The sequence below is a fragment of the Bemisia tabaci genome, chromosome 5 (genome assembly GCF_918797505.1).
Source record: "Bemisia tabaci chromosome 5, PGI_BMITA_v3".
Classification (NCBI taxonomy): domain Eukaryota; kingdom Metazoa; phylum Arthropoda; class Insecta; order Hemiptera; family Aleyrodidae; genus Bemisia; species Bemisia tabaci.
In genome coordinates this window covers 35,166,531-35,189,670 of record NC_092797.1, presented here as the reverse complement: position 1 = coordinate 35,189,670, position 23,140 = coordinate 35,166,531, and the positions used below count along the sequence as shown (strand labels likewise).

General features: G+C 39.5%; 1 protein-coding gene across 1 annotated transcript in view; it reads left to right on the top strand.

Annotated features, from left to right (window-relative positions):
- The window catches only part of SNF4Agamma (SNF4/AMP-activated protein kinase gamma subunit), a 192,270-nt gene that overhangs the window by 140,976 nt on the left and 28,154 nt on the right, over positions 1–23,140 (top strand). Inside the window, exon 7 of the mRNA XM_019056809.2 lies at positions 19,113–19,237. Within this exon, the coding sequence (XP_018912354.2) occupies positions 19,113–19,237 (125 nt within the window). The remainder of the gene's footprint in view (positions 1–19,112; positions 19,238–23,140) is intronic.

Sequence of the window (23,140 nt, the reverse complement as noted above, 5' to 3'; positions counted from 1 at the left end):
TAGCTCTCTTGATCTCCCTCTCTTGGATTTTCAAAGTCGAAGAGAGAGAACGAAAACTAACGGGTATCGAGTACGAAAAGGCGTCCAGTGCGGACTCACGCAGGACGGGATAACTTGACTAATACGCATTTTTACGTCGGCGATGCAGCTGCAACTTTCTCTGATCCCGATGATGAATGGAGACCACCAGGAAAGCTGAGGCGAAGCAGGGCGTGTGACGCTAGAATGCGCTCAGTCATGCATCACTTTCGATGCATCTTATAAGAATGTAAATGCTCCTTCCCGCAAGGGGCACGGCGGGAGGTGGGGGGGGGGGGGACCGGGGGGACCCGTTTAAATCGGCTCTCGCGGGTATTGTTGCCGCCGGCGTTTATTTAGGGTTCGACAGCTTTCCCGCTAACCCCGCCCGTTTCTGATCCCTCGTTTAAAAATTCGTGACATCTTTGATCCGCTTACGGTGTGGCGGCTCCGGCTCATACCCGTCGTTAAGGGCTAGCAAAGCACGGTTTTTCCACAGCACGACTCCTAATACCGCCGTGCTGAGGAAAAACGCCGTATGAACTCTCAGGCGTTGCCAAGTTTCCTTCGATAAAAATCGAATTTACTGAGAAAGTTGTGAATATTTGTTTTTGAAATTTTTAGACAAATTTGTAAGCATTTTAATCTAAAATATTTAAGAATTTCAAAGGAAAAATATGCATGATTCTCGTCAAAAATACATGTTTTATCAAGGGGAAGTTGGCAACTCTCGTATGTTCATGTATGTTCATACGGTGTTCTTCCTTAGCGCGGCAGAATACGATCCGAACTTTGCCTCGGCCCTCGCCGAAAAGAGAAGCTTGCTGCCGTGATAGCGAAGAGAGCTGTAAGGGCATGCTGGGATGAACCTCGAGACACATAAAAGCATGTGCTAACCATGGCCCATACAGAAGTGCACTTAATGCTCTCTTAGCTATCACGGCAGCTTTTAGGATCAACAAGCGCTCAAAGTCACTCCCTCTGACTCTTTAAAGAGCCGCAGACAAATGTGAATTTTTGCACGGCGTATTTTTTTTTATTAAAATAATTTTAAAACCCCAAAATATGGACGAAAATTTAACATTTGAATCGCGGCTGAGGATGATGCCAAAGGTGTCGAAACGCCTCCTAAATTTTATGTTTAGTGCAAGTGAAATGAATTTTTGTCCATTTTTTGGTTCTTAAAATTTTAATCGCTGGGTTGCGCGCCACCATTTAGGTGCACTAAGATTATTCTTTTTAGTCAAAGCCTAATTTACAACCTGGGGCCAGTGTGACCACTGCGCAATAGTAAAACCACGGTGAATTTGACAAACGGGCCGAAGTAACATCCGTTTTTTTTTTTTTTTTAAAGGAAAAATGTTAAGTTTTACAGGAGATGAAAATTTGATTTTGTGGTTATGACCTCACTCCAATTAATACCGTTTATACATCTAGTACAATGAAATTTTAAAAAGTCTGCAAGGAGTGCTTGACACTTAACATTTTACTTGGTAAAGGATTTTCGCTTCTGGGCTCTAATTCTCTAAAATTTGCGTTCATAGGCTGGAATGAAGATTTTCGCGGATTGGCTACACTATTTTTCCTTATTCAACACAATTGTAAATAATCAATTCTTGGATAGAAATCGATTATTGCACATACCTCTGAATAGGCAGTGTCCAAAGTTGTCAACTTTTAACGATCGCCACTGCTAGGCTGTGGGCATCGAAAAATCAAAGAGTGTAGCAGGAAGTACGTCGTTACCTGACATCTAGCAGTTTACAATATTTCCACCTCAGAGTCAGTCAAACAGATTAACTTTCTTTTCGAAAGGACCGAATGCGATAGAACTTGAGAAATTAGGGTGTATCTCCTGCAGTATAATAAGATCCTCCTCTGTTTGCGGATCTATTTTATGGGAGAAAAAATTTCCTCCCCAGAGGACGAGGGGCGGAAATTACGAGACTTGTGGAAAAAAATAAGGAGAGAATACCGGTGCATATCAGATCCTCTCTTTGGAAACTCATTACAAGACCCAGCAGGAGCCGGGGGTGTTGACGGATCTGATGATGTTCCGGGAAATATTTAGCGGAGATAAGGAGCTTACCGATTTGCCATTCAAGACACGTTTTTCGCAGTCTTATTCATAAAATTTTGTGAGACGGAATGGCGTGAGCTGACGCCAATAACAGGAGCTCGATAGCAGGGGGAGGATGGAGAGAGAGAGAGAGAGAAAAGTCGCAGGTTGATGTTCGTCGTCTCCGAACGTCTCGTGCCCTGTCAGCCTCTCTCTAATTACAACCTATCACTAGATTTTATGACATTTTATGGCTCTGGGAACGCTCGGCTTACGTCCCATTTTTCAATGCCGTTAGCTTAATTGTGGCCCGAAAACGATTCCAGAGGTGTTATTAAGCCTGTATACGATGGGCTAATGAGACGGGGTGGAGGGAACGGAGCGAGGCTAACGATCTTTTATTCTGCCTGGGGGTCACTCCGAGCTAAATTTGTCTCCATTCCATTTATATATTTCATACATGTGTATTTTTATGTAACTTTTATTAACTGGGTAGCTAAAATTGTTTTTCATGTTGAGTTAGGCCTCACTGGAAAAAAAAGTCTCTCGGATCGAGAATCCTGGCTCTTGAAAAGTTTGACCGAAAAAAATATTCTTGATTCAACCGGATTTTTGCTTGAATCGAGAGCCGATAGCCTCTTAATGACAGCGAACTTCGTTCTCAGTGGGGTACTGCGCAGCCTACTGACAGTGAATGAAATTATTTTTAAAAAAAAACTACTCGTAAATGGAAACATCTCATAGATCTGATAATTTTTTTCAGTAATTTAACCATTCCGAAGAGTGTACAAGTTAAACAGAACGAGAATTTTATGCATTAACCGTACGCTTTATTATTAGAATGGCCTTTCTCCAGCGTGTATTAATTGGTTCTTCCGTTATTTATCCCATTTTTGCCTCTCGTTTGATCATCCCCTCCTTTTTTTTGAGAACAATGTAACAACCACTGTAAATTAAAGGAGTGTTTAAAACTTTCCATTGACGCAGAGAAGCTGCGTTCCGAGTAGAGCAGTCGTGGGTTTTGCATGAAAGATTAAAGAAACGTTACAACTATGCGTTTTCCGAATCGATTGATTTGATTCTTCGTAAATTGCTTTCAAAGTTGAAAGAAGTTATTGGTTTTACGTCGAACCAATTGCTCTTTACCGTAGTTGCCGGATTGTTTTCAATCAGATCAATATTTGAAGCTACGGATTTTCAATTTAGTACACTGGAAAAAAAAGTCGCTTGGACTCTTGAAAACAATGACAAGAAAAAATACTCTCGGTTCAATTGGAGTTTTGCTTGAATCAAAAGGAAATCCGCTTAAATTAAGAGGCTTGGTTCACAATTTAAGCAAAAATTCGATTGAATCGAGAGTATTTTTTCTTGTCGATCATGTTTTTAAGAGTCTGGACTCTAGATCCAAGCGACTTTTTTTTTTGCAATGTATGCTGAATAGTGACAGGAAACTTTACTATCATAATTTTTTCACTAAATCCTTCCCCGTGCAGTTTTTTTGCCCCATGGCAAAGGATTATTAATGCATTGTATCAATATTTCATCTATTTATGTTTTATTTTTTTTAAAATAAATCCATCCAGCGAGCCTGTCGCGACGAACCATGTTCAACAACGTATGATCATTTGATTGTTGTCCAATTCCCCCAACCCCCAATGAAATATGTATCTATTTCTGAAGAAATGTATCAATGTTTGCTCTCGACTTTTTTAGATGTGTTCGATCCAGTTGCAAATTAGACTCTATGATAATGTTGTAGAAAGATATTTATAAGTTTCCCAGAAAATTTGTGTTCTATCAAACGAATTTTGATGAGGGCCAAAGGCTCATACGCTGTTTTTCCTTTGCGCGGCAGAATAGTTTTGTTTAATCCGTTGGAAGAAGATAAAAATAACGCTCATTCGGTGAAAGCTGGTCAAAAATGAGTGACAAAGATGGTTGACGTTTACCTCACCATGTGTCAACATCGCCTCGAATTAATTAATTTAGGTCGCTACAGTAATAATTACTGATTTTTATCGGCGCATCTGAGTGTAAAGTGCTAGTCCAAGAGAGGGAAACATGCCAATAATTTTCGCTCATCCACTTAACCGTTCAAGTGCTCATACATATTGACAGCTTTATGATTCGATTGCTCTTAACTGTAATTCCCTTTTCATGTAATAGTTCATACCATGCCAACGGGTCTGCAAAATCCCCGTGAACCTCAATTGGACTACATTTTGCAATAAGGAACTACTATTCTAAACACGTTTTAGAATCAACGTATGGATCATTATTTTACCCATGCCAGTAGGTGCTTTTATGAACGAGCCAGAAATATTAGTTCCTAATTGCAAAATGTAGTCCAATTCTACCTCATGAACCACAAAACAGCTGCAAAAAGTGCCTCCATGCAAAATAACGAGAGTCGTATTCGCTCGACTGATTCTTTTAATCTTTCTCACCTGTTATCTCTGTTTTGTTTTAATTAAAACGACACAGTTTCCATCCTGTAAAAACTACATTTCTCTCCATTCAAATCAATTCAAATCCTTCCTTTATGGACATGAAATTTGAATTTCCTTTTCTTATGCAAATTTTTGCTGAAATCCTTCGCAGACCATCTCACTCCGTCGCTTTCTTTCCATTCCCCTTTTCTCATCTCTTTTTATTCCCTTATTAATCGACTTAATCCTCCTGCTCTACTCTTTGTAATTTTACCTTTTTTAGCTTTCCTGATAAAAAAAAGATTCGTTTAAGTAGTGGATTGGAATTTGTATTAAAAAACGGTAGCATCAGGATAATTTTCGTTTGTCTTGCGATTTCTCAACTTTCAAATATCTCAACACCAGCCACCGCGCAAATCAGTTCCGTTCAGATAATTTATAATTTCCAGTATTCTGTTTCTAACGCGTTCTGTTTCATTTATCCATACAATGGTCAAAATACTTTATTGTTATAATTTTACGCACGAAAATCACATCACTGCTCCTTATGTCCATTTTCCTCGTTAAAAATATACCAATCAACTGAGTTTGTGAAGCCCCAAAAAACCGTCAATACAAACACTAGAATTTTTTTCTCAGAATTTTCCAGTCATTCGATATCCTTGCTTTTTAGAAGATTGCACGGGTGTGCTTGAAGGACCGTAAATTTTACATCATCTGGTTATTTTGCTTTTATGACATCTCGGAAGATTAGACTTTTTCCTTCCTATCTGAGCTACTGAATTTTTAAGCAGTGCATCTTACGTCACGCAAGAGCTTCGGTAAAAAGAGGTAGTCGGAAACAAAGGGATAAGATATATCTTCATGTCTTATTTTAAAGACATCCTCGAAGCTCTTGAAACTCTCGCACACTGGAAAACAAGAGTGTCAAATGTAGACTCGGAAACAGAAGCAAGTTCATTCTTCTTTAGAGCTTTAAAGTTAACTAAAAAATTTAACTACTTTTTTTAAAAAAGGAAGTGGTTGACTGTTTTTTAAAAATAAATTGCCATCATAATGCTGCGAAAAGCTATACTTTTTAATCAATTTTACTGACGGTCAAACGGCCAAAAAAAAAAATCCATGAGTCGCCATGAAGAAAATTAAACAGACAGCTGTCCTTTAACTAAGACGATTCGAGTTTTAAAAATGATGACACTGGATATCTCTTCAACAAAATGTGGATGGGTAATTTATTAAGTTGCGGGATTCATTTTTAATGACTTTCCATTAAACCTCATACTCAAAAAGTGCTTAAGAAAAACGTTTGATTTTATCGATTTTTTAGTTCATATCCTAATGTTATTCATAATTTGACGGTAAAACTGCAAAAACCACGCATGCATCTGGGTTTGCAACGCTGTATGGCTTTACTGCCAAATCTAAGTTTTGTCAAGGACTGGTAATGTTTTATGAGCAAGCCTTTATGCATTTTTTTTTACTTTTTCACAAAAATTCTTCAACAATTTTGCACGAGTATTTTAAGAGAAATCAGCATAAATTTAATGAAAATTAATAAAAAAAAAAAATTACAAAAAAATGGAAATTTTTAGACGTTGCACCGAGCCGGCTTATATTTTTTGTTCTAAACAAATGTAGGTTTTTTTTTTTTGTTTTGTTTTTTTTTTTATCTTGCAGGATTTCTCCTGGTATTAATAACCCAAGACGAGTCGAGGACTAGAGGTCCTTTTCATTCCCTAACCATTAAAATTTTTTAGAATAGAAAACTAAAAAAACGAAAAGAGAAATAAGAGAGATACAAGATAGAGGACTATTACATGTTTAGGAAACCTCCAACTATACTGTAGGTATTATTATTAAATATATTATTATTGATTATATAATTACTACATAATATATATCTTAGGATGAAATTGAAGTGTGATTATCAAGAAAAACTTTTTATGGGAAGAAATGAAATAAGCATAAAGTTACCTGGAAATCGTCGAGTTGAAGTAAACCAATGCAGCGCAGCATCAAAATAATTCGATGAACCGAATCGAAGACTCAGAATGTCACGAGTGTCAACAAAGACGAGCGCACAATGGTCAGGGGAATGATTTGCACTGCGCGCATGTGGCTCACTGATCGCTCAAAGTTGACTTAACCTTTGATCAGTCTCGCTGCGTAATCCATTCACCGGTGTGAACCATCTGCAACAAAATCAAATTTCGATCAATGAATTGAGCTTTGTTTGCCGTTTGGACTGTTAACCTACCTGTCTCACTCTCGGTTTCGAATTCCATGGCATGCTCTGTGCGCATGCCCTTTACGAGGGGCCGTGAACTTGGATGGTGGAATGTAGACTTGTGACCGATATTCTCACTTCCGGACGGAGTTATCTTATTTTTGCAACACTTTTAGTTTGATAAAATGAGTCGTTTGATTTCGGAAGCGGGGCTGAATGTATTCAAGTATGACGTCACTGTTAGGATTCTCCGTTGAAACAGGTTACGATTAAATTGATTTGGACCCAGAAATCCTAAATCACGCGCAAATGAAGAGCCGTCAAAAATTCATGTTATAATATTGTATCGAATTTTTTAACTTTCCGTTTTTTCGAGATACCTATTTATCTTATCGGAGGTTTTGTAATAATCCCTCTCGATCCTTTTTTTTTATTTTTTTATTTTTTTTTTAAAAAAAAAATCACGAGTAAAATATTTAAATTTTTTTTTCGATTATCATTGTCTCACCCTCTCTCTTTTAAGTCTCAACTTTCCTAAGTACACGTGTTTCCAAAAACAGGGTTTCATTCGACTGAGATCCAGGGGCTTTTTATTGGTTTTTTATCAGCAAAAAGGTATAGGTAACCAACCAAATCAGTAGTAGTAATACTGTTCGATAATGTTTCTATACTATTTTCACTATAAGATGAGAAGAATAAAAAAACTGACTTGCTTGACTATCGCGGAAAACAGCTGGAGAAACACATAAAGTGCTGGAAAATTTGGAGCCCATAGAATATATTTACAAAACACTAGTTTGAAAGGAGAGTAAAAGAGCATAGAGTGAACTTTCACGAATGAGGCTAAATATTGTGGATACGCATCACTCTTCTTTAGAAGATAACACTAATTGAAAAAGATAAAAAAATTGAAATTCTATACTTTTGGACGTGCTGAAAATAGCACAAACAAACAATAGTTTTATGAAAAACGTGGCACTGCATCTAATTAAGCACGTTTTTGGAAGCAGCTGATTGAGAATAGTTGCACTAGCTAATAGATATGACACACCGATATGACGGAATGAGTGCGTGACACAGACATTACACTGCTACTTGTTTTCTCACAGGCTCTGTCGCCAATTTTCACACCGCACTGTAAACTGCAGCCAGATGTCTGAATTTCGGTGTTGTAAAGTATGGCAAATAATCATAGATTTCTCCCTAAGAATCAGAAAAGTTCATGGAAAGTCAGACAATTTGTGAACCGCGATGCTTGAATATCCATAGATACCGTATAATGAATCATCAGAGGCTACATGAACGTCATTGACCCTGACGTATCACCAGGGTTCTAAGAATACCCTGCAATTTTGAAAGTATGCAACCTGCACAGTTTTTAATTGATGAAAGTTGTATGACTACCCTCTGAGATGTGTATTGCTGAGGATGTTTTTTTCTTTTTTTTTCTGTCTTTTAGATCAACTCCAAAGAAAAAAGTAGGAGATTAGTATAATATGTTTGAAAGGATCAGGGGTAAATTAATATTTTCTATGCAAATAATCATTGAAAGAGAAAAATTACCGGAGAAAGGTTACAAAAATACCGCAAAAAGCTCTGGGACTAAAATTCATTGTTACACTTATTTTTACGAAAAAAACTGGGTCATTTGAAAAACTGGGATTAAGTAGAGCAAAATCACCAATCGAAGAATTACAATTCTCGTCTTGAAATGAAGACAAAAGTTTGAGAAAATTATTGATAAAAATTCGGGAAATCGAGAGCATTTGGTTTTTTTTCTTCTTTTCTTCTACCTTGAGAAACACGATTAACAATTCTAGCTACACCTGATGGATCTTAGGATGTTTTGAATTTTTGTTCCTCCGATATGAGCGGATATAAAAATGAACGATGAGACGATTCAACTTCACACGGTTACGAGAGGACATGTGCAAATTGATGCACGTTCGTATGTCCACCTGAGCATTTTTTCTTTAGTCGACTCAATGTAAAAACAGGAATTTATAAGCTTTTGTCTATCGTCGGATTAATGATTTTTTGATCGGGCAGTCCCAAAATACGTACACGTGCTCGTGCGTTGATAAAAGTAATGTAAATGTTACTTTCTAATTGTCAAGATGTGTGATCTCGATTAAATCTAGGTGTAAACACCTGACTAACAATAAAATCACGACTGCTAGATGAGGATGACAGGAATCTGAATTATTGGCTTTTTGAATACTAGCATGACCACAAGTAGCTAGACAGTTTGACGAACTTTACTTTTCTTTTCTCTTTAAGAGCAGTAATTGCTTTTCAGGTTTCACATGAAGTCAAATCCAATAACGAGAACAATATTCTTGAAATAATAAAATAGTATTTGAAGAGTAATTTTAAACACGAATGTATAAATTTTGCAATGCTGTTAAATTGTGGAACGCTAAATGTATAATTTGTTCCAAACGAAATGAGCATATATTTTACTTATTTTCGTAGAAAAATAAATGCAAATAAGAAAGATCCTTGGGAGAAGTTTTGGGAGGAATTTGAAAATTTTTGACAGTTTGTTTGTGCTTTATCGTTTGAGAGTAAATGATGCAGCATTGCAAAATTTATTACACTTGCTTGATGGCAAGATCTCTTAAATGGGTCAGTGGTTTCACACACTTTCTGTAATTAATTTTCTGAAAGTGTGGAGTGAAGGAATTAAGCATCTTAGAATTTTTACAAATTTTTTTTAACCCTAAACGGCAAAGAAACCCCGTTTTGAAAACGCCAAAAATGGGAACCGTTTGAAAATATATTTTTGGTGAGCGCTGATCACGTAGCCAGACGGGAGGAACGGCATTTGCTGATTCTTTTCCGCGGGATCCGGGGGAGGTCGGAAAATGACACAAGCAGTTCCAACGCCCAAGCGTTGAAGGGCGCTTCTTTGACAAAGCATATTACTACCAACTTATGTACCCGAAGGCTGACGAAGATGGAATTTGAAGTGGGATTCTTTAACCGCAAAACCCTTCAAAACTACAGATCGACCGCGAAGATCTGAAACTTTCCACAAGCACTTTGTGACGAATGTAAGTTGGTGGTGAATGGAAACATAAAGGATCCACTGTAAATCAGACGACGGGAAAGAGCGGCGGAACCTCTAAAGCTGGTGCGTCAACGCGATCTAGCGGACAGCGGCGTCGCGACGCCGCGAGGTAGGGCGCGCAGGTCGCGGGGGAGCGGGGCCGCGTGAAGAGGAGTTCAGCCAGGGGGAGGGGAAGCGCGGGTCGCGGGGAAGAGAGGGACCGGCCGGCCGGCGGTGACATCGGCCATGGATGAAAATATAGGCAGCGCTAATGTCTCCGCTAACTGGAGTTGGGGGTCCTTATTCATTCTCATGGTCCATGACATAACCTTAAACCTTCCGCTCAATGCCGCAAACAGCTGACGTGTCGATGCTGCGCCAATAAAATGAACCAATCACAAAGTAGCACAGTAATACGTCACTAAAATGAAGAGATCACGTGACTGTTCGTAATATTTTCAAATCGATCTGAAAGTACTGCCTCGGATATAAGTATTTAAAGCATAAGGAGGCCCTAAAATACTTTAACCAGGTAATACGTTCGTGCGAGATTGTTATGCTTAAAAGCAAAACATTTCACGAAAACTTTTACGAATACCAGATGCAGAAAAAAATCAAATTTTCCCGGGTGTACCAGAATGGCGTCATTACCCATAAGGCAAAAGGGCATGTAGTATAGTACATGTTACATCGGGGGAGTCGAACGGTTGGAAAGGGCGCATCTGGTACCCAGAAGCGCCCAAAAGCACATTGGATCTAAAATCAAGACTCTTAAAAACATCGACAAGAAAAAGTACCTGCTCTTGATTCAATCGGATTTTTGCTTAAATCAAGAACCGAGCCTCTTAATTTAAGCGGATTTCGTTTTGATTCAAGCAAAAATCCGATTGAATCAAGAGTATTTTTTCTTGTCAATGTTTTCAAGTGTCTGGACTCAGGATCCAATTTGTTTATTTTTCCAGTGCACATTATTGAAAACATTGTAAATTTTATTTTCAAATGTCCTTGACAGAGCTCTAAAACTCCTTAATTTTACCAATTGGAACTCCTTGATAAGCCGGCAAAAGTCCTTGGTATTGCTTTCAAAGAGCTGTCATGAGCTGCGGGCTGATCGTCGAAATTGGTAGACAAAGCTATAGACAAAGAAGACAACAGGGATATGGGGGGATCCTATTGGTGGAAGCGGGTGGTTGCAATGGACAAAGGAGGTAGGTAATAGACTAACTAACGACAATCCACGGGAGACTCGATAGTTAGTCCATCATTTTCTCCCTTAGTCTATAGGAACCATCCATTTCAACCAATAGGATCGCTCCATACTCCCTATTTCTTCCTTGTCTGTCGTTTTGTCAGTCAATTTCAACAATCAGCCCGCTGCGGTTTTATCTTCGAAATTGGTAGACAAAGCTATAGACAAAGAAGACAACAGGGATATGGGGGGACCCTGTTGGTGGAAGCGGGTGGTTGCAATGGACAAAGGAGGTAGGTAATAGACTAACTAACGACAATCCACAGGAGACCCGATAATCAGTCCATTATTTTCTCCCTTAGTCTATAGAAACCATCCATTTCAACCAAAAGGATCGCTCCACACTCCCTATTTTTTCCTTGTCTGTCGTTTTGTCAGTCAGTTTCAACAATCAGCCCGCTGGTCAAAGAAACCTCAGTCAAATAAAAGTAATAATAGTGAATACGAACACGACCTTTAATGAGCGATTCAATGGAAGGATATACCCTTTTCTTTCTTAAAGTAAACTGGATTAATAAGCTCATTTTAGGAGACGAGCACCGAGCGGTTTTGCATCAGACCGAAAAGCTGCCGAATTCATAATAAAATTACGCAGGAATAGCTTTTTATCTTTTAAGAGGGTCCTTTTTTTAGGTTCCCTCGAAGATCAGGATCGAGACTCGTCGAGAAATGCTTGATAAAGGAGCGAGTAATTATCTGGAGAGATTCTCGAGATAGAGTACAGCATAACGTAACAGAGGCAGGGTTAACAAGCATCCAAATTTCCCCCGCAGTGTCGTAAACCGCAAGCCAGACCAGAAAATTAAGCGTCAAGGGCTGAACTGAACCATCGAGTGACACGTCCTCGGGCCTCTTTCCATCATTCCTCTGTCGTAAGGGCGTATCTCTTTCTCCACAAAAGCCGTGGAAATCATGGAGTTATATGGACAGCAGGGCTCATGTGGAAATTGAAAGATACGCGCTTACGTAAGAGGGACGACGTCTTGTCGCGCATCGCGCTTCATCGCGTCCCAGATTCGCCCCCGCCGATCGCGTTCCTCCCGCGGAAAAACTCTGTTTTCCTTTCATTTTGACGGAGCAGAGCAGGAATGGAAAAGAATGAAATCGTCAACTCCACACGAGTACCGACGAGGTAATGAACAACAACGCTGTAGCTCTTGGCACGAAATGGTTTTCGCCATTTTCGCGGAATGTTGCAATTGCGCGGATGATGCATGCCACAAGGTGTTCACTTAGTATATAGCCCGTGTTCGTCGACATCATCTCTAAAAATTCTGCCGATTAGATTTTCATTTTGAGACTTTTTATACTGTGAGAGGGACAGCACTGGAAAAAAACCACATTGGATCTACAGTCTAGACTCTTGAAAACATCGACAAGAAAAAATACTCTTGATTCAATCAGATTTAAGCTTAAATCAAAAGGAAATCCGCTCAAATTATGAGGCTGGGTTCTTGATTTAAACTTAAATCCGATTTAATCAAGAGTATTTTTTCTTGTCGATGTTTTTAAGAGTCTGGACTCTAGATACAATGTGTTTTTTTTCCAGTGAGGGAACGCAAATAATTTTGGAATTTTGAAGCCCTATTCTAGAGATGAAAGTAAGCTACGGGTGAAGGTTAAATTTAGAGTATTGAAGTCAACTCATCATAGGAAATGAAAAATGGTTTTTAGATCCGACTATACATGATGCTGTAAACCGCAGGCAAAGTTCTCAGGCTTGAAGGACAATAAGAAAAAGAAAAGGAAGAATAAAACACGAATAAACTAAAATTCTTCCCCCACTCTCCATCTTCTCCTGTTTTCATTATTTTTCCCATTTTCTCTTATTTTTCCCTTCTGATTCCTTTTCCTCCTATCGTCCCTCTCTACGTGTCTTCTTCCTTTACCTCCTCGCGCGCCTTCACTCTTTCCTTCTTCTTCCTCCACTCTTCACTTCCCTCTCTTTCCATCTTCTTTCCTCACCTCCTTCTTATTCCTCTTCCCTTTTTTTTCTCTTCCGTCTGTCCTCACCTGACATATATTGAGAATCCAAAGCTCCGAACTAGAGTTAAGGCATTAGCACCGTCGAGGATCTTATCGAACATAATTCGCCTGTTTGCGAATGTAGGGAAAAGATTAGCGAAGGAGTCGCGTGGAATTCTCGGTCATCATCAATCGTGCGCGATTATGGGATCAACTCGGCATAAATCATTTCCAGCCAAAGGTGCGGGCCCGATTCGGCAGTTTTAAATTTTCGGACGCGTTCGTGTCGCGTTTCCGAACGATTCGCCGGTGTCGATCGAACTCGGGACACTTCGCCGGTCGTGGCTTCTGTCTGCGAACGTCACGGCTCGCAAAAACCGGTCCTCGGCGGAAACACGAAGCCGATCATCCATCTGACAACTGAATCAATCCATCTTAAAGCCTAACAAGTCTATGTTTCCATGAGCCCTGAGCTACATAAGAATGCCTACATTACAGAGCTCATCTAATAATAGACGTATTCGGTTTTAACGTCCGTGCGAACTACCGCCGCGGCTGCGCACCGGTGGAGACGCAAGCCGCGGTCGTTGTTCGCGCCACTCCGTCGCGTCGCTCCTCTGACGTAAGCACGTAACTTCATTTTGAGATGAGCTTCGTTGTCCGTATAATTCCATGATTCCGAGGGCTCACGTGTAAATAGAGTTACGCTGTTATGTTGAAACAGCAACTTGTAGCGTGTCGCTATCCTCGAAGCTGTCTCGTCGATTGCCCTCACAAGTAGAGCGGGCGCGATCATGCTACATGCAATTCTCGTGGAGTTCCCATCCGAAAAGCCATCTTCCAGATGAGTATTGCCTTTGTAGAATCACTATGACGATTCCTGAACCAGTTTAGTACAGGAGGATGATGATTACTTTTTTCCGTTTCGAGACATCAAGAGGGAACTCCCCGGGCCCCACTGCGCTTCCAGTAACAATTTTGGATTTTTGCGTCTCGAGTTCGGTGAAAGACATCAGTGTCGAATATTTGTTCACATATAGAGCCTCTCCTAAGTCCTAATCGTATTAAGATAGAATGTGTAACTGACTTGATTTTTAGAGAAATATCAATTACGATTCTCTTGCTCTATATTATTGATGTATAAATTGTAAGAATTTGGGACGCATGATCCTGGAATTCCTTTACCGCGTTTTTTTACCTTTATCCAATAGTTAGGTATTTTGCATCAAATTCTTAACTTATTTTTCGCCTTTACTCACCTCAAGAACAAGAACACCAAGAAATATGGTCTGGGCCATATGACGTAATGAGGTGGTTAAGAGCTCAAAATGTTTGACTGTAATTGAAATTTTTAAACTTTTTGGCCTTTTTTTCGCCGGCAAATAGCGTGAACCTGCACTATTATACCATATTTTTACCCATCGTAGCTCACTATAAAAAATTTACCAAGGACGGATCGCACCACTTGAATAGTAGTAAGGATGGAATGCCCAGAAGAGCAAAACAGGCGTGTTGGGCATTCAGGCGCTGAAAGGGCCTTGTGCATTAAGCGAAAGATAAGTGCTGTACTGGAGCGTCAATAACAATTTAAGAAGCCGCAATGAAACCGAATTCTTATCTTTATTGTCTACTGTGTATTTATTCTATCACTTCTACAGTTCTACCTCACTTTTTAGGCCGTAATTTTGAAACGCACAATGATCCCACTTCGACAGTTTTTCCGTGTATAAAAATTCCTACTTTAAAGCGAGTTCAAGGTGATTTCTGGTCATAGTTTTTAGCACCGTCCTAAAACCGGAACAGGATTCTCAAGTCTCAGCAGTGAAAACAAAGGGAATATTACGAAGATCGCTGAGGGGTCTGTCTTTATATACTCTAGTGAACCACAGGCCCACGCCGGAAAGTTCTATTATCATCAACAAAGAAAATAACTGCCACATTTTTACCCCAAACTACGGCATGACTGTTTTACCTTTTCCGGGAATCAAGTCTCAAGCCCTCTCTCCGAAGTGATTTCCCTTAGGGGCGTCCATAAATTACGTCACCCAAGGAGAAGGAAGGGGTGGATTTAGCGGTGAGTGGCGGGAGGGAGGGGGGAGTCTAGCCAAGGCTGACGTATGCTTTTCTGAAGGCTGAAAGGCTGTAAAGGCTTGCTTGAAATTTGACCATATCGATAAAAATACTGATTTTTATCGATTTTCTGCGTTTTATCTCCAAAGGGGGGAGGGGCTACGCTAAAGATGACGCAATTTTAAGGGGATGGGGAGTGACGGTTGGATTGGGTGAGGTAGGGAGAGGTTGAAAAATTGAAAAAATGGGTGACGTAATTTATAAACGGCTCCTTATCACTGTCGAAAACCATTGAATTTTTCGTGAATCTAGTCGAGCTCGTGCTGCGGGCCGTGCTGTCGTGCTAAGGAAGAACGCCATATGACCATTCGAGAGTTGCCAAATTTTCACCGATAAATTGTTTATTTTTGCGAAAAATTGTCGATATTTTTCGATGACATTTTCAGGTTTTTTTTTTTTTTTTTTTTTTTTTTTTTTTTTTATCAAATTGCAAGCAAAATTACCTGAGAACAGAGGCGGATCCAGCAATTGGGCAACGCCGTATTTCCTCCATTTAAACCTATGCTAAATAATCGATTATTGTCGGAGCACCCGGCTCCTCTAAGAATCGATACATTTCCATAGGTTTACATGGACGAATTCCGGTGTTGCCAAATTGCTTGATCCGCCAATGCCTGAGAAATTGGAAGAAAAATATTCACAAATTTCCTCGAAAATTAGTGAATTGTCAAAGGAAATTGGCAACGTCGCAAGGCTCTTACGGCGTTTTTACTTAGAACGGTAGTGTGGTGGAAGGTATACTTACATACATGATCGCGCTCCTCGCGCCTTTCTCTGGGCTACGTCAATGCACTCGCATATTTTCTCAAGGCGCTCGGCCTTTAGCCGGCCTTAATTGCGCCGTGAAAACGGGACCAGATCTCGCCCCCTCTCCCGCCCCCTCCCTCGGCCGGCCTTATTTACACGGAGCCTTTTTGTTTTGATCCCTCCTGCATCGGGAAATTACTGCAAGTCGCTAATGCCTCCGCTAAACCTGATTCTTTATTTACGCGCTCCGTACAACTGGGCGACCGTGACGTAAAATCTCCCGCTCTTTTCCTCCATCGCATCGCTCAATCACCTTGTTTTCTCACCGCACTGCCGTGTTACTCAAGAAACCAGTAAGTCCATAAGTAAGCTTTTGGGAAAATGGACCTCGCATCGTTTTGGCGAAAAATTTTACTGAAGAGATCCTCCGTTTTTTTTCGTGAAATTTTTAATTATCATCTACGCGACTATTACTTATAGTTCAAGTGGTTAAGAATTGCCAAGTATTACCTTCGACTGCAAACAAAAAGTGACTTATTTATTTCACGAAATGCAGTACACTGCCGTGCTAAGGAAGAACGCCGCATAAACATTCGAAAGTTGCCAAATTGTCCTTGATAAAACATGCATTTTTAAATACATTCATGCATATTTTTCTTTGAAATTTTCAGATATTTTAGATTAAATTGCGTACTTAATTTTCTGAAAATTTTGGAAAATAATATTCATAATTTTCCCAGTAATTTTTGTTTTTATCGGAGGAAACTTGGCAACGTTTGAAGGCTCATACGGCGTTTTTCCCTAGCACGGCAGTACAGCCGTATGTGCAATCCTCTGCATGCTTTTTTGTAAGTAACAGAAAAATTTTACCGTTAGGCGTCGGCAAAAAAGGGCACCATTTTGCACAAAGCAGCAGCAAGTACGGTTCTCTCGCAGGATGATGTGGATTTACTGTTGTTTGTTGGAAATTACAGCGAATATTGCTGTTTTATTGGAATCATCCAGTTTACTTAAGTCAAATTGGTGGAATTCGGAAAAAAAAGTCGATTTTGAAAAAATGTTCATGACCTCTCCTGAGTACACGGCGCGGGGTAGTCTATATCAAAACCTTTGACTCAGTTTTTGCCGATTATTCTGAGTCCGGGTACGGGGACGCAGTTGGAATGCTGCCTTTGCCAGTCTACTGCCGAATGTTAGCCACGCAATATTTGCATTTACAACTCGTATGATTTACAATCCGCAGTTTTCACATTGCTTACATGTTCGCACGTTGATTTTATTGAAACATGTACACAAACCTTTTTAATTTCCCTTTTTAGATAAAATTGTTTACATCTGTAATAGTATTAAGCTTTATTCAATAAATTTACTCAAATGATATTTTTATTCGCCCGCTTTTTTGGATTTCCGTCCCGGCTGCGGCCTTTTACGGAGGCTTTTATCAGAGACCCTTAGAAATGGTTGTTTCTTCTTCCCCATCCTTTCAAAAGTGTCATTAGCTGGAGCTACGGCTTCTAAATGTTTTTGGAAAATCATCATTTTCTCTACGTTGCAGCGACAATATGGACCAATACTGATGTAAAACGGCTGTCCTCCTCCGTAGTGCTGAATTCTCAGAAATACTAAAATCTCAAGTTTTAGCACAATGTTAAGGGGTCCGAGTTTTTTTTCACCAAGATCCAAAACTCCCTGACATTCCCCTTTAACTTAAGATTTTGACATTCTTGCGGTCATGGATTGATTTAGCGCTGATAATTATGAAAGGCAACCATGCCCTTTGTTTTGGTCCATAGTTGCAGCGCCAAAATTCAGAAAAAAACTATGCTTTTCCCAAAAACATGGGAGGCTTAGCTCCGACTGAGGACACTTTTTGAACATCTTTACAAAGGAGAAGACCTCTCCTCATTTTGACCTCACAGAGCACCTTTCTGCAGCCTGACAGTCTTCCCCCCCCCCCCCTGTATTCTTCCTGATCGTAAAAATGATACCGCATCAAATCGCTTAATGGACCACTAGACAAGGTACGAATTTAAGCAATCTGATACATGTTTCTTAACCAGAATTTCACGTAAAACACGATCCACACTACGAAAATTACCGAAATCAACTTCTAACGAAGATATTAACGTTTTTATTTTGCACTGATTACGAGGACTTTGAAATGCCCGCTCACAAGAAACTCAAAGCTCTACGTGAGTCAAATCGCGCACTACAACGGTTTCAGCAAGCTTCTCAATCGAGCAATGTACATTTTCCACCATGTGTTGTTCAAACTATTGGTAATTTGCTATAGCTGAACCAAAGTGTCAAGATTGAAGTTGAAGATTTTTACATCGCAGAGACTGTCATGATAAACATTTAGCGCGCGATGTGAATGACGTAGAGCATTGAGTTTTCATGAGCGGGTGGTTTGAATTCACGCATCAAGAATCATTAAATATCTTAGTCAGGAGTTGATTTTGGTAATTTTCGTTGTGCGTATCGTGTTCTACGTGAAATTTTGGTTGAGAAACATGTATTAGAATGCTGAAATTCGTACCTTGTCTAGTGGTCCATTCTGCTGGTGTACTTTTTTATTTTTATGCGAGTGAGTAGATATTAACTGCAGAAGTTTTCTCTGAACTTTAATGCTGCGCAGTACGTGTTTTGAATCTTGAAACTGCCACTGTATAGATCATCACGGATGATAGTGTCATATTCTGGATGTCCAGAAAGAGGGTAATCTGTCGTGGTCATTCCCATGCTAATACTCGTCACAGATTTATTCAAAATTTATGGCGAATAAGCAATGACTCGCGCTGAATCCCCTCGTTGGTGCCTTGTCGTTCCGCTTTCAATACATCTGCATCACAACGGCATTGTAGTAAGGGAAACTAAAGACGTTTGTTGGATTATGCCGGGAAATTAACTCATCATTTTAAGTCTTTTATTGCCCTCCTGGACTTTTATGGCTCGACAGTAGTTTTGTACCACTTGATTATTTGTGTCGAGATTTTTAATTCCTTTTAAAGGTTATTTGTATGGATGAAATCTTAATTGAAGAATGGGAAAAAGCCATTCTGAGGTGTACAAAAGCTACCGCTTACGTAATTTATTTACGTAGCTAAGTAGTGTTTTGAGGCTTTAAATTGATTATATTGAACTTTTCAGCGAATCAAATATTTTACGCGCAGGTGATTTGTATGTTAATTAATTATTCGCCAATTAATTAATTTGTAATTAATTGTCTGTTTTAGGCATACGAAGGAGTTCTGATGCTGATAGGAGACGAAGTTCTCTAGGAACCGCAACCGCTCATAGAGGCTCTGACGCTAGTCTAGACCCTCACCATGCTGCCATTCTTTTTAGGGATTCTCGAGGCGTAAGTTATTTTTACCGTTTTATTATCATTTTTAGTTTTGTTATTAATCAGTCTTAAGTGCAGACCCTCCTCCAGCTTCTCAGCGATAGGTGAAAACTTCTTTTTTCGAGGCTTTACCATTCAACCCCTGGAATTATCTCTTTTTGGCTGTTAAAGGACGTGTTGAACTTTAGACAATGTTTGAAACCCTTTTTGGGCGTGTACGTTCAACTCTTGTAGTCGATGCAACAGCCAGCAGGAAGATAAGCCGATATGTGCGTGGTTCTGCCTAGAAAAAAAGGGGTTGATGGAAAATAATAGCCTGGACAAATTTTTTTTCCATTATTGCCGAGATGGATGAAAGGGGGGCTTTTAAAATTGGTAAATGAATGGCTCTCCTAGCTAATTTTTTCACAATTTTTTTCCTAAGAACTAAAGGACTCTTTTTAGGCACTTTTCAGTACCTGAAGTTTCCCCCCCCCCCCACCTCTCACGCTTTCAGCATATCGATGTCGAGAGTCCTAAACCACGTATAGTTTGCGGCGTTTTAAAATCTCAGCTCTCGTTTTATTTTTTGGAAGGAAAACAAATCAATATCAATTTTGAAAATTTTCACAGAATTTTTCTCGCGCCGTGAAGAAACATCACGAGTGTTTTGAAGCGAATTGACTTTGAGTAGTTACCCACTCAAAATATAAAATATGACAGGAAGTACGCTACGTGGTTTTGGGAATTTCATTGAAGATATAGTCCTCGCCTCAGGAATGTGATCTACCCATTGAGTGCGTAGCTCTGAAAGCACGTAACAGCATTTCAAAATCTCCGTTCATATTTTACTAATTTAAAAAGTAAACTAACGAATATAATAGCTTGAAATGTCTAGGAATAATCGAGACAGGGCAGGTTGATGATAAATTCTAGTGTATGTCAAGGAACAGTCACGAAATGTCTTTTTTAAAAGATAGAATACGTGAGTAAATTTGCAACGTCGCATTTTTAGCCCGGGGTTTTATGAGTTTAGCCGTCGCCATGTCCGCGTTTGTGAATGAATCGTTCTTATCAAGCGGTAACCCAGCTTGTAGTCGTGCAGGTCTTGTTTTCATACGCCATGAGTTAATGGATTTTAAACTTTGTGGTGCATACATGCATCGTAACCGTATACCTCTGTCATCCTGCAGTTGATAATCCTATCATTAACATTCTGCGCAAGTAGTAGAATTCCATTAGAGGTGAATATATAATAAACAATTGGTTTCAATTACATCTTCTACCCTTCGTTTGCCCTCTACCCATCAACACTCTCGGTGAATCGATGCAATCTATTTAATCACGACTTCCGCCTCTTCTGCAAGTAATCACCATCGTAACTTCCTCTTTCGCCTTGCGTATCCTTCGTTATGCTGTCCATCACTCGAGTTCGCCCAGAAGGTTCGCAATGCTCTGCTTTGATCCTCACGATAGGTGCAGCAATATTTTGTTTTATTTTGTTATCATATCATTCATATCAGCAATATTTCGTCAGGATAAGTTAAGATCCCAGCCATTTCTGTCGGTGGAAATCTGTGGATTATTTGTATCATTTTTTTTTTCAAATTTAACGATAAAGTTTCGTATTTCCAACCAGGCAAGGTACAGATTGAGGACCAGAAGACATGCATCTTCATCAAAATTCATACACATAGAATTCGACAAATCTATTGAAAATTTTCGATTTCAACTCCCAAGTCAGAAAGCAGCATTTTACTGTAATTTCCGACGGAAAAATACAATATTTGTGATTCAAATAAACCACCTGCTCGCACACAACCACAGTCTACTCAAGTCAAATCGAGCAGTGAATTTTCGATATGCATGTTTTTTGGTGTGCTGATTTTTTTTTTTTTTTTTTTTTTTTTTTCCAACTTTATGAGCTATGGGAGTGAAAGTTAACTTAGAGTAGCTTTGGACAATTGACTGATTCCAATTTCAAATACAGAAGTCAATAGCTTTTTGTACGTAAAGTTTTGAAGTTTCCAAAATTTTCAACGTATTCCGCTGGAAATTTTGAAGAAAATGACATGTTAAAGTTTAATACTTACCTTAGCTCATGGTCCATTCTACGCGCGTCGCCAAAAGTCTTGAAAAGAAATAGATGTATCCTCAAAAATAAGCAATAATTGAAAAGTTGATTCAAGTAATATTTATTACCTAGTCGGTTTAGCGAGTTGTTATTTTTGCAACTGAGCAGAAGTGTTTTATCCGCACACCAGCTTGCCGCATGATCTGCTGCATATCTGTCAGCGAGTCGCACGGAAAATCAATGGGAAACGGGCCAAAAATTAGATTAGTCGGGTAATTCTTCCAGCGAACAGTGTAGTCTGTATTTGGTTGCATGTGGCTTCAGTGGAGACGGACGCAATTAGCATTCGCAACGTATATGATGTAATATGGGCTACACTTCGCAATAAGGAACTATACAATTTCTTGCGCTGGCATGAAAACACGTATATCCACTTAACGAAACTAATGGCACATATGATATTTCTAAAATGAGTCAGAAACAGTTGTTCATCATCGCAAAATATAGTCAATACATGATCAAATGTCACCTTTCTCTTTGCTTAAGTAGCACGCACAGCTAGAAAATGGCAAGATAATGCGATTTCTGGGTAGTTTTCATCGCTTAATGTGTGATAATATACATATGTTATCATCATTCAAATATTTTTCGGAAAATAGCTGCTATCCTCCTTTCGAAATTGTATATGGGTACAAGCTCGATTTCCTGGAAAATTGGCGATCAATGAGTAAAAAGTCAAGATCATTTGTATTTGGATGTAGCCGCCGAGAATACGTGGGAACACTCCTATAGGCAATCAAGCTAAGAATTTTCTTGCTCTTCAAATAACCAAATCCACTCATTTGTCTTATGTAAATCTCATGCATTTGCTTTGCTTCTCAGGGTAAAATTTGTTTCCAACAGTCTAACGTGGCCAATTCGTTGCATTTTTTTGCAATTTTAAATTCAAAAATGGCTCTCGTTTTGCTGTCTCATACCGATCCTTCTGAAAGTTGAACCTATCAAAAAAACAATTTTTTCTGCGTAACAAAAGGCACAATCGGATTGCACGTGTAAAACATACTACAACCTAATAATTTAACTAAAATTATCACAAATTCCAACTAATGGGTAAAATGTTCAACATTTGCGTTTTTATGAATTCTCTTTTTGCTATCCTGGTTGAGGATTCCTAACTGGTTGCTCGGACCCCTTTATAGTCCGACTGATCAACGAAGCAAAAACAACAATTCTCAACAACATTTAATGCTCCATCGTTTCGCTGTAAGTGGCGTCAATGAGAAAATGTTGGATGTGGAATGTGGGTGTTGACTATCCTTTATATTTATGATCTTACTGCACATCCATGCCGAGAAGCCGGAAAGCAAGAGAGAGTTGAAGGCAGCACTGCTGTGATAGCAAAGAACGCAGTAAGTGCTTCTGTATGAGCCATGGTTAGCACATGCTTTTATGTGTCTCGAGGTTCATCCTCGCAGGCGCTTACCGCTTTCTTCGCTACCGCGGCAGAGCACTGTCATCTGGACGGATTACACCGGTAATGAGCAACAATCAAATTGTCGACAATCCACAATCGGAAGAACACCGAACAAAAGTGTTGCGGGAGAAAGATGTTGTTCTACGCTTCTGCTCTCGAGTTTTGTCTCAAAGGACCCCGATTGGCCTGGATTTTGTCCGGAATCAAGCGATGTAGCATCCCGCTTCCAGTTCTAGACAATCTTCGACTGAAATGGGCTCCGACACCCGGGGAAATATGGATTCATGCACCCGTTAACTACGCTGAACAGTGAACCTATCGAAAATGTAATAAGACGCGAAAAGAACAATAATAATGCATACATGAATAAATACAATCAAAGTTTATCACA